Raw genomic sequence first — 12,156 nt, forward strand, 5'->3', positions numbered from 1 at the left:
CTTTTTTTTCCTGTAGTTCCCTATATTTAGGAAGGCTTTGGAAAAATATAGTTTGTTTATCAATCATTTGTTATTTAGAATTTGGAAATAGGATGCATTTTTTTCCTTTTTTTTAGAGAAATAGAATCTATAGACAAGATTATTTTTTATTGTATCTGGAGGTTTGCAGGAAGCAGCATTTTCAAAGCCACATCTACCTCCTGCCCTAATAGATGTCACAGAAATGGCATTTCATGTTGATTTGCTTCAGATCGGAGCCTAAAAAAAATATTCAGGGACACAAAGACATTACCGCCAACGCTCTGTGGTTCTGCTCAATAATTTAAATCTACTGCCTGAGAGAATTTTTTTTTTTAAATCACATTTTATTATGGGGGGCTCCCAGGCAGAGAAAGCAAAATCATATGATGCACTGCAAGTTTGACATACAGCAATCAAAATATCAGAATTCATTCCAGAACATAGAATCCTCTGAATTTAAGACTACAGATGTTTCTCTGAACCCTGACAAAGGAGAATTAATAGCCCACATTCCCAGGCATTGATTCCACAGGTATAACTCAATGGATTGAATGAATAGTAAAAGAATAACAGACCTCCCATTACCACCAAACACCCCAAGCTCAATTTCCTGCCTTTTAGAAACAGACTCAAGTGCCTAAAACCTTGATCAACAAGCCTACCTGTTGACATAAATGAGCAAAAATCTCAGTAATAAGATGGGCCATGTACCTAAGAAGATTGCCAATATATTTTTAAAATTGTTCTCTTTTGTTCTTTAGCATTGCTGGCAGGCTGCTAGGGGAAACTCACCCTTCCCACCATGATGTTTGGCGTTTTGCGCAATTCCCCATGACCTCATTTGGGGACCCTGATGAGGAAAAGACAACCTCTTCCCACCCCACCCCACCCCACAATTCTGTTGGCAGAAGCATGATTTCTCCTGTCATGGTAAGGAGAGAATCCATCTTTCTTTGTTTCAGCAAGAATAGCCTTTCCATGTACATGCATCTTTCTCTCTCTAAGGACACGCGAACACATGTACATATACACAGTGAGCCCTCCATCCCATTAACTAGCTCTGCATACAATCTTCTGGGTGGAAAAAGTTGCCTTCCCTGATTTAGATTCCCATCCAAGGCATTGGAAGGTTTTGTATTTCTTTTAGGAGAATGCAGTCTCTTCTAATTATTTGCACATGTTGCATACATTTATCATACCCAACACAAGTCACTATCCAGTTTGTAACAAAGGCCCTAAATATGTGGTGCCCAAGAAAGATTTCTCATGCTTAAGGAATCCAAGAGTTTGAAATAAACTTAGAGACCATGTTGTGTATCCTCTACTCAGCAAAGGCCCTGTGCTGCAGGAATTAACTAGAATGAACCTAATACAGACCAGCTAATCTCTGGTTAAATACCTCGTTCAAGGACTTCCATTTTTGCCAATCACCGGTCTTGCCCTCTGTGCACCATGGAATAAATCTTTACATTTTGTGCAAAATAGCTTTTGTATTTTGGGAAACAACTCTTGCATAGCAAACAGGCTTCTTGACCCCAATCCTTGCATTTTTTCCCAGGTTTTACCATCCATTGCATATAAGACTACTTGCCTACTCTGAAAATGCAATTTTTATATTTTAAATTTTATGGCAGAGATAGTGCAAATACATTTGGTAAGATGCTTTAAAATGGCAGGATGATACTGTTTTTCATCCAATGACATGACGCCTCAGTAGATGTTTTCTGTCTGGTACAAATCCTACTTGCTGACTTCAGAGTTTAATCACCTGAACGATTCTTAGGGTTTTCCTTAAAAAGTTGGCTTCTTTGTGAGTTCTAACAGCAGATGAAGTCTGCCTCAACCTGGGTCTCTCACTGTTCATAAGATTAGCTTTTTCACAGCCTAAAGGAAAGTAAAATAGCAACACCAGTGTGAGTAGCTCATTGCAAAGCAGGCTGAAGGAGTTATGAAGGAAGTGCTTTTCCAGATCTTTGGCGCCAAAAGCGCCACCACTTTTGGTAATACTAATACTTCCTTCTTCTACATTAGCTCAATTTCTCATTGAAGGACTTTATATTTCCCTAATTTTTCTTAGTCCTTTCTCATTGACCCTTCTATCTCCAGGCGCTGCAGTGGCAATGATCCATACTTGTTTCAGTAAGTCACGTCCAGCTTATTATTATTATTAAGTGTGGCTTGTGTTAATGTTGTTGTTGTTGTTACACCATTGGAGTGCAAGGCACTTTAGAGAGTACTAACAAGTCCCTGCCCCACAGCGCTTAAAAACTGAAATTCAACATAGGAAAAAGAGAGAAATGTGTCAATAGGGAAAGAAAGCTGTTTATTTTTTCCTCCCATTACACTCTTCTTTTAGTCATTGGTCATGTTGGAACTTTATTTTCTCAGAATGGAAAGAATTTGCATGAGGGGAAAGACCTGAAACTAAAAGTACACGTCTTCTAATTTGAATAGTTTAAAAGATTTTACTTCTGGAGAACTGAGGAATGAGAGCTTCAGTTCCAGCAGTATTGACCAATTCCTCCCCTTAGTATCCGAGCTTTCATAAATGTATACTTAAGAATCATAGAGAGCTGCAACCACAACCCCCCCTTTTTTTTATACTGATATTCCAGAATGTCAAATATGCCAGTTGACAGCTTGTTTTACACATTGGCTTTGGGTCCTATTTAAGGAATTTTAATGACTTGTTTATTTATTTATTTATTTAATTTTGAGGCTGCCCAGCTCCATAGCAACTCTGGGCGGTTTACAATTAAAATTTTAAAAAGAGAACAACATATATCCCCCCCAAAATTTTTTTTCCAACAATTTGCGAAAAATCAAAAGGGTAGCAACGGTACAGATCTCCAGACATCATATGATCAAAGCAAAAAAAAAAGAGGGCTGACTTTTACAGCAGAACAGAACAATTATAATAAGCCACTGAAGAGAGACAGTAGTGTTGTGCACCGCCTAGAATCTTTGCATAAGATGGGCGGCCATACACTGTAAGTTCTGCAAATAAATAAAAACTAGGAAGGAGAATGTGGTTGCAGGCAAGCAAGAAATCACTAGAATGTGGTTCAGAGAAGCAAACACAACATGCCCTCTAGGATCGACTAATGCCACCTGATGCCATCTGTTGAGGCCACGTAAAGCCTGTCTTCATTATATTGGCAGTTATGATAGTCAGGTAACCCTATTAAGATGCCATCAATCACTAGTGAGGGAATGGCTAAGGGGGTGCTTAAGGAGAAAACATCATGAGTGGAAAGAAGACAAATTCAGTTGAGTCTGAAATGACAATGAAGCATCCAAGCAGAAAGGCCGTTAAAGGTCCAGAATCGGTGGGAAGGGAATAGTACAGTGGTAAAGAAAGAACTAATTATTTCTGCCTAGAGGTGAGCCATGATGTGGGGCCATCCTGGGATGATGTGGAGAGAGACAAGAGCAAGTCAAGAATAGGAAGAGGGAAAATAGAACGTGTTTCTTCCCATGGAAACATTAAAAGATGATCTTAAGAAAGATAACCATCTGAAAACTGAATCCCTGAAATTTAAAGCAGCATAGAATAATCATCTATACCTAAAGCATAGAGAGGTCAAGGAACATTTGAACAGAAAAGAAATTTTCAGATTTTACCTAAAAGAGGTTTTCCATGATTATGGTGATGGCCTTATTGGAAGCCAAAATGCAGGGCAGCCAGAACATTGCTGGAAGAGAGTTAAGTACACACAGCACTTAGGAAATGAAGGAGAATAAGGCCTAGTCAGAATGGGTCACTATTTTTTTTTCTTTTAAGAGTAAAAGAGAAAAGAGTTGATTCAGACATTAGTACGAGAGGCACAGTGAACTTTAAGCCCTATTCTTGTTTACATAGAAATAATGATGAACATGAGGTCAAAATCCCAACCGTCTGGATGTTTTTTCAGAAGAGCAAGGAAAAGTGAAGCCTCCAGTTCTGTGTGTATCTATTAAGAAAGGAAGATAGAAGATTTTTTAAGAATGGCTTTATAGCATTGCAAGAATTCTGCATTAAGTTTCTGAATGCTGCTTCCAACAGAATCAAGTGTGTACAGGGTCATACAAAAAAGTCAGTGGTTGAACACTATAGGAACAAGTAGGAAAGAATGAGCATTTTCTAGAGTCATTCAACCAAGCCCTGTGCCAAAATTAGAACAAGAATAAGAACAAGCTTCATACTGCCACAACAGTTAATGGGTAATGCTACAAGACATTACTATCTACTAGCAGGAAGATTAGTGTGTTCGTGGACAACTTGGCCCTATCGTATAGCTAGGGGATGTCACAAACCAGGATTCACTTTTACTTTTCCTAATTCTGACTTGCCTGTATGTGCAAACCAGGAGTTAAAATTAAAATAAACCATTATCATTACACAATCTAAACCAACTACAAACTCAGAATTCTTTACCCATCTTGTTTACCAAATTTTAAACCAGGATTCCCAATTTGCTCTTAATTAAAAGTTGCAGTCAGGCTTATTCCACTTGCATTTATAGGAGGAAGAAGGGAGGAAAAGGGATTGAATATACTGTAAGCAATCTGTGTGAATGTCTTTCTTTATGCACAAGTAATGTTAAATAGACTTTTGGCATATAAATGTGCTTTTTCAATGTTCTGCAAGCAGTGATGATTACATGGCCATCAAGAGTTGTTGTACTGGGGACTAGTCACAGCTTGCTGAGAAAATGTATCCTAATTTCTCTGATTCACCTGAACTCTGTTTTCTCTTTCAATGACTATTCAGATGGGGTCTCCCAAACAGTCTCCAGGCTGTAACCGTGATTGGCTGCTGAAGAAAAACCATGAAGTAGAAGCCACATTTCATTTTAAATTTAAGTATTCCCATTGTCTGAGAATAGTTGTAAGTGGAGACAATAAGACACAGCCTTTAGGGCCTTGTTGTCTGTGGGAATTTTGAATTGGGGAAAGGATGATTGGTAGGTTAAAAAAACGTATAAGGAGAAGGCGACACTGTTTTCACTGCAATTATGTAAGAGAAAACAGCAAAAACTGAACGTGTGAAGAGGTCGTACAAGTTAAAGCAAGATGGAGATCTGGAAGGAAACTTCTGTAGTCTTCAGTAACAAAACACAATAACATCAAAATGATGACATGTGCAACATGACATCATTGCACAAATGATGCAATTAGAAAAGAATGTCATGGTGTCTGATACAAGTATATAATCACACCATCTGCATGATGATGTCATGATGCTATCATTTGCCCCTTCCCACTCCCCCAGACTGGAGCTTTCAAACCTGGTGGTACTTCTGATCTTGTTTTAGTCACAATGGCTAGTTCTCAATATGCTCCCTCGATATACTTTATTTACTGTTATCTTATTTCCCAAATTATTGTATGCTTTATTGTCTCAGTAATGTGAGCACCAGGCCAAATAAAGGCAGACTGGAGACCCTAGCTACTGTGAAATAATGGGTGTAACAGTGTCTACCTAAGGAGGCTGGAGGTTCTCCATCTCTGGAGGCTTTAAGAGGCTAGATAACCACCTCTCAAGTTGCTTTAATTGGTTTTCCTGCATATTGCAGAGGGTTGGACTAGATGACACTTGTGCTTTCCATATTCACAATTCTATGATTCTATAGAACCCCACATCCGGAATCTCTTCCTTCTCTTCCCTACTCCCCATATTTTCATTTTTGTTTTTTCTGTGATCATGTAAAACCAGCAGATTATAACATGGAAGATCTGATGCTTAAGAAGTCAACATTTTCTCCAGAGTCACCACTACGATGCTCATGCAAACTAGGCAAATGCTGTATGCCTAAGAATGTAAGTTTTATTAACTATATTAGCATCCAGCTATTATATGATGTGATGTGCTTTAAACTGAGCATGTGTTTTGTTTCAAGACTGGAACAAAACAGTCCTGCTGTAAATATCCTGTTGGAACACTGAAGTTGGTGTGCTGCATCTGAACAGAACTCAGCAGGGCTAGACTCTTTGGCTCCAACCTCAAGCAAAACTCTTGGAACATACATATTTGGTTTGGATCTCACAACACTCTGCACAGGGGTTCTTGAAATTGGAATGGCCTTTCCATTTTTTTTTTTTTAATATCTGGGACACTCTGAATGCTGTTGCTGTTAAGGTTTTGTCCTAACACTAGAACAAACATTCACAGTCACAAGTTTTGTATTGAGTTTAGAGTATTTCAAACAGCTGTTTTGACATTTTGAGTTCAAAAAGTGTTGCATACTTGTAATTACATTACATGTAACAATGAAATTACAATACTGTCAGGGATGTCATTAGTACCAGCAAAAATAACAAAGAATTCCTAACTCTGTAGAAGAAACTTCAACTTAGAAGAATGTCTTATATTTCTCTATTTCAAGTTTGAAGTTAGTCTAATATCTACATGGGTATCTGATTAAGTACTTTAATGGAAAAATACATGTAAAAATTAACCCATTTAGCTTAATTATAAGTAACAAGTCTTCCCCCAGATATTTCACTGACATAAATTTAATGAAGTGTATGCCCTCAGGACATACCTCATCATCTCCATCTACTAAAGTTATACAGTGCAGCTTGGAAAAAAGGATTGGTTGGGTGGAAACATATAGCTAAGTAGAACTGCAGTGGGCTATTACCCCCTTGACAGGGGTCATGACTGGTTTGAGGAAATTGCCGGTTGGATCATCTCCTGCTTATCTCCATGTCCTGTCCTCCTAACAGTCAGCACCTCTTTCTCAAAATAGTGAATGTGAGGGTTGCCATATAAATCAATAACCGCTTTGGCCAGATGAACAACAAAATAGGACTGAATATCTATTTTTCTTTGACTTCCAAAACCAATCAATTAATATGCCTCCCTAGGCCCTAGTTGGCCTACCAAATGTTGGGTACCATTATTGAATGATGTTAGTTCAGATGCATTAGGATCCCAAAAAAGTTTACAGAAAGGCAAAATTGAGGTATCGCAACCTTATTAATTATCAGCTCCACTAGCAAGACCAGACCATGACATCAATTCCACAGGAAGGCTAAAACTATTTTTTATTGAAATTGGCTGTAATAACAGAATTGTGCAAGTCTGATTGTGCTATACCACCTTTTCCTTCTTACACTTCAGTGAATTAGGGAGGTGTCGGTCCGAGCTCCTTCTGAACGTTATCTGGATGTTCTGGACTTAAAAAATGCTTCAGCCCTTTTTGCCTAGTCAACAGCTTCTACATATCTTCATCAAGGTAATTTTCCTTACTTATTTAATTTCTGCTGTACCTATTTTATACAACAGTGTTCTTGTGTTCTTGATTAGTCTGAGGCTTTTTATGCATTTTAGATCCATAATCAAAATTATGATTTCCCCAATCTCCATCTTTCAGTATCTCTCTGCTATAATTATTAGAAATAGTACGCTTATATACTGTCTATGTTAGAGAGTAGATATTGCTATCAAGCTGTTTCACTCTGCTATAATGTATTTGCTTATGCACATATGTGTATTTAAAATAAAGAAAAAAGGGGAAAAAAGGTCATTTTCCTTACTTTCTACATTAATAGACCCTTTGACTTATATGCTGCATGTTCCCATAGATCTTTCCTCCCTTCATTTTTCAGTAGGTTGTAATAAGCCAGTAAATCTTCAACTAACAGTTTCTCATTTCATCTGAACAATTGTTTTAAGGTCTTGGTTGAGGTTTCATTTTTCCAAGGAGCAGGCCAGGCCTCAAGATACAACAGAAGGAGGAGGAAGAGGAGGAATTGCCCCAAGAAAAGCAGTTCAAAATATTGGGTAGAATGTTGGACACTGAAGGGAAGAGATTGAATCTGGATTTAAAGTTTTGCTCAGCCATGAAGTTTGCTGATGGACCCCATTACAGATAACTGCTAGTATGGACTGCACAGGATATATCAACTATAGGAAGAAAAGGTACCAAAACAAGCTGGAGGTCTAAAAAAAGTAGGGTTGGTCCAGCAGTACAGCAATGAATTTTTGAAATAATTGGTTTATGACATGTATGGTGTGCTATGTCAACTAGCCATGGGAAATTCCACTAGTCTGCAACTTGAGGATGAAGATCTCATTTGTTGTTTGTTTAGAAACAAAGACTCCTTACCCCTTTCATTCTAAACACACATATTAGATTGATGGATGAAAGCCTACTCTGTTAGATGCAACAGATGGTATCCTAAATTGGTAGGGATAGGTGCTAAGACAAAAACAGGCTGTGAACAGTGGAGTCCAACCCCATAAAATACTAGGAGAAGGAGTAGGAGGTCTGTCAAATTTCTGTAAAACATTTGAGAACCATGAAAAGAAAGTATAACATTCTGTAATCCACACCTGCTGTTAGGTCTTACACTTAAGAAAGGTGGCTAAGCCACAAAAACTGGCTCCAAACTTAGTCATAAATATGAGTTAGGCTTTCCCCTGCAGAAGTGATCTGCATGATGGTCGAATGAAGAAATATTGCTGCACGCATAGGCAACTGTCCATAACAAGTAAGTTGTTGTGGTGCTTTGATTTGAGTTAAATGTGCTTGCCTCTTCTCTCTATGACCATGCAAATTCTTTCCTATATTTGTATGCTTTCTGCAGCTAGGAGATCCTTGTACTTAGGCTGAAAGTACACCATGACATATACCACTGTGCCTATAGATCTCTGCTTATCACTGCTGTTTTCAAAGTCCACCACTTTCTTCTGCCTTGTACAAAGGCCTCTTACCAGTGTTCTAGGTAAACCCTATAAAGCCCATTTGATATAGTTCTAGACTGTTTTGATCCTTAAAAACCAGGATGCATCGATGATTGGACACATTTACTTGTAGGGAACACTAGCCAGACAATTGGCCAACATTAGAGACCAGTAATTGACTATATTGTTCTACCATCCCAGGTTCCTACCTATATCTCTTCCCCCTCTTCAAAGAAATAAAACATAGTCTTTCCATTTTCCCTGTGTTTCTCCTTGTCACATGGTACATCTCTATACTCATCAAAACCATCATCAGGATTACAAATTTGGACTTTTTTTTTTTTTTTTTTACAGGGACCTGCCTAAGCAGTCCTACTTGCAGGTGATCAGGAGCTGAGTGGGGGAGACTGTGGCTCTCCTCTGATTTATTTATTTACTTTTATTTACTGATTTGATATGCTGCTGGATTAACTCTTGCCATTATCTACCACCACACACACACACACACATCTGTGCCATTTTCAGATAGCAAACAGGTTTACTGCTGTTTCCCTACCAAGTCCTGGCTAGTTAAGAATGTAATTTTCTATTCTCTCATTGCAGTCTCATTCATTCATTCATTCATTCATTCATTCATTCATTCATTCATTCATTCATTCATTCAATCAATATAGCTTCCCATCTCACATGCGTGACTCTGGGCTGATCACAGAATTTGTTGGCCTTTTAATACTACTGCTCTGTTGAGTGGCCCTGGCAGCTTCGTCTCTTGTTTTACAGCTTCAAATGTTGGTTCTGACACTTTCTTAATCAGATCCCTCAGGGATCCGTTTTTCACCACATGTTTGCTGCACAAAGTCAGGAGGGAAAGTTTTGTCTAATGGGAGCAGAGACCCACTCCTCCAAGCACAAGAAAGCAAAATTAAGCTGTTGGGGTTAATGGCATTCATTGCAATCTCCCACTTGTTCCTTAATGAGCAGAAAACCAGTGGAAGAATGGAACTTCTCACATTTGTGGGCCTTGACTAGGGTATCATCTGATCTTTTCAGCCAATGTTATTGTAAAATTAACTTTGTAACCAACTGTTTGTGACTAAATAAAAGAGCAAGTATAATAACACCCACAACACAAATGCTACCAGGAGGGAACTCTTAAAGATACTGTAACCTCAATATAAGCATTCTTAAGCCTAATATTTTGGGGTTGTGGCAGAAAGACTTTGAAGTATATTTATTTATTTCCCTTCCAAATAATAGGAAATTACTTCTGACCAAATAATCCCAGTTTTGCCCCAGGTTGATTCTGTGCCCTTGATTTTATTGATATTCTTTAAATAGTGCCGATGAATTGGGTTCCGGCAGAATTGGCTGGAGGGGAGGGGATCAAAATTGGAAAAATTGTGGGAAGAACATAATGATGCAAGACTGGACCATTTTGAATGTGCGCATTGTGGTGCACAGTCCGCCATCTTGCCAATTTTGACCTCTCCATGTGGACATCGCTGTTGGGTTCCCTATGACTATGAAATATTTTTAGGAGTTTAGATTCAAATTTCCAGTGTTTTAAAATCTGCTCCTCCTTCTATACATACACTTGGCTCTTTTCCGCTGAAAAAACATAGGCTTCATGAACTTTTCCTGCCTTATGTATTTTTGTGCATATTTTATCCCAATGGATGCATTTTGATCTCTATAGTCCCACTTGGGAATCATACTGGCATGTCTCCCAAACTGTAAAATAGGGCATCCATGCATATTTTAAATGTATTCATTCTGCAGTTCTGAAATGAGAATTTTCATACAAAGAGCTGCAACCATACATTCCTCAGTTCCAAGTGACATCAGTCCAGTGTGGGTGATCATAATTTCATTTGTTCTTGTCTGTTTTCCCACTTCTCTAGTAATTGTGGCTATTTCCTTTTCCTTCCTTTAATGTCCTTCCATCATCCATTAGACTGTAAGTGAGGATGACCTTGGGGGTGGGGGGGAGAAGTCAAGATGGCAGTTGTAACTGTCTCCTTGAAGGTCCAAAAGGACCTTTTTGATCAGGTCATGGATACCATCTTGATTATTTTTTATTCCCCCTTCTCCCCCTCCCCCCAATTGTAAGCTACCTGGGCCAAGAATTTTTGTGCTAATTTTCCTCTGTAAAGTGCCATGTACAACAACAGGATTGCAATGGAAACCAAGCACTCTTATTTTTTTCTACTTACCCCAGCTGATCGAGGTGGCTTTATTCGGCTTTTCCTGTTCCTACCTGCTGTGGCTGACTTTACCTTACAGCTTTCTCCTGAATGGAAAATATCTGTAGAGGAAAAATGAAGTACAGTATCTTTAAATAAAATGAAATTCAGTGTGGGGAGACGAGGAGAATCACTTCCCCCCCCTTTTTCCTTTTAAACTAACATAATAACAAAGGTTAAAATCAAAAGTATTTTGCAAACTTAGGCTTTGCAAAATTACTTAGGCTAACAAGGACATTGTGATTTAAAAGCTTTCAAAATGTCAGTTTCTTTCTTTAATTAAAGGCTGTTATATTTTTCTTTGGGTTATGTGAGGATTTTGACTTGTTGAGATTATAATGAAGCACGTTAGATATATTCAGCACTTCAAACATACTCACATCTAGCCAGATGTGGCCACTGAATCTACAGGATTTGTCTGGGGCACAATCTAATTTGGTTTTCCTGGTCAGATTTTATTTGCAAAACCTGAAAATGAATGCTTCAATGCTTCAAGGCAATGCAATGACAATGCAATGTCCAAAAAAGTCAAGATGTTGGCCACAACTGTGTGATTGAAGCCCCATCCTTGTTTAATGGATGTCCCCTGCAGACACCCCTGAACAGGATGTAATGTAGGCCTTAAAGAGAGAAAGAAAGAAAAAGAGAATATGAATGCATGAATGTTGGCATCTCAACCTTAGGAAGTTGTTCTAGAAATGCCTCCTTTTGATTCCTGAGATTCTAAACACTATCCGCTGGTCGCTCATTATTCAGAATACTTGAAAATTCAAGAGGACAAAGAATAAAAACAGTTGTATTGGTATCCATTTTTTATTTATAAAAATAAACCACTTTACAGTTCAGTTAAACAAAATGAAGCCATTAACATTTATTTCATCACACATGTTCTGTTACCTTCTTATAAAAAAAGTAGTGGCCTGGTTACTTTCATACTTTGTGACTGGGTTTTTATTTTGGTTCATTTTCACCAGGAGCTTAAGGTGGCGTTTGTATTGTCCTCCACAACAGCCCATGAGTTGAGAGAGACAGGTTTGTCAGGCAGCTTCTGTGGCTGAAGGAGAACCATGCCCTTAGTCCAGCTCCTCCATTGGTACACCAGAGTGGCTCCTTGGCTGATGGGAAAGACTGTCCCCCAGGGAACCCCCAGGAACCCTAACTCTGGATCTCCCTGCTTCCAGTTCTGCCCCTTAATCACCACATCACACATTCCCTTAA

General features: G+C 38.5%; 1 protein-coding gene across 1 annotated transcript in view; it reads right to left on the reverse strand.

Annotated features, from left to right (window-relative positions):
- Positions 1-12,156, reverse strand: part of LMNTD1 (lamin tail domain containing 1) — a 114,777-nt gene that overhangs the window by 22,008 nt on the left and 80,613 nt on the right. Inside the window, exon 12 of the mRNA XM_088134995.1 lies at positions 10,909-11,000. Coding sequence (XP_087991121.1) covers positions 10,909-11,000 — 92 coding nt within the window. The remainder of the gene's footprint in view (positions 1-10,908; positions 11,001-12,156) is intronic.

Source organism: Python bivittatus, unplaced genomic scaffold (genome assembly GCF_059951505.1).
Source record: "Python bivittatus isolate LINGU-HERP-01145 unplaced genomic scaffold, Pbiv_v1 ctg000120_np1212, whole genome shotgun sequence".
Lineage (NCBI taxonomy): Eukaryota > Metazoa > Chordata > Lepidosauria > Squamata > Pythonidae > Python > Python bivittatus.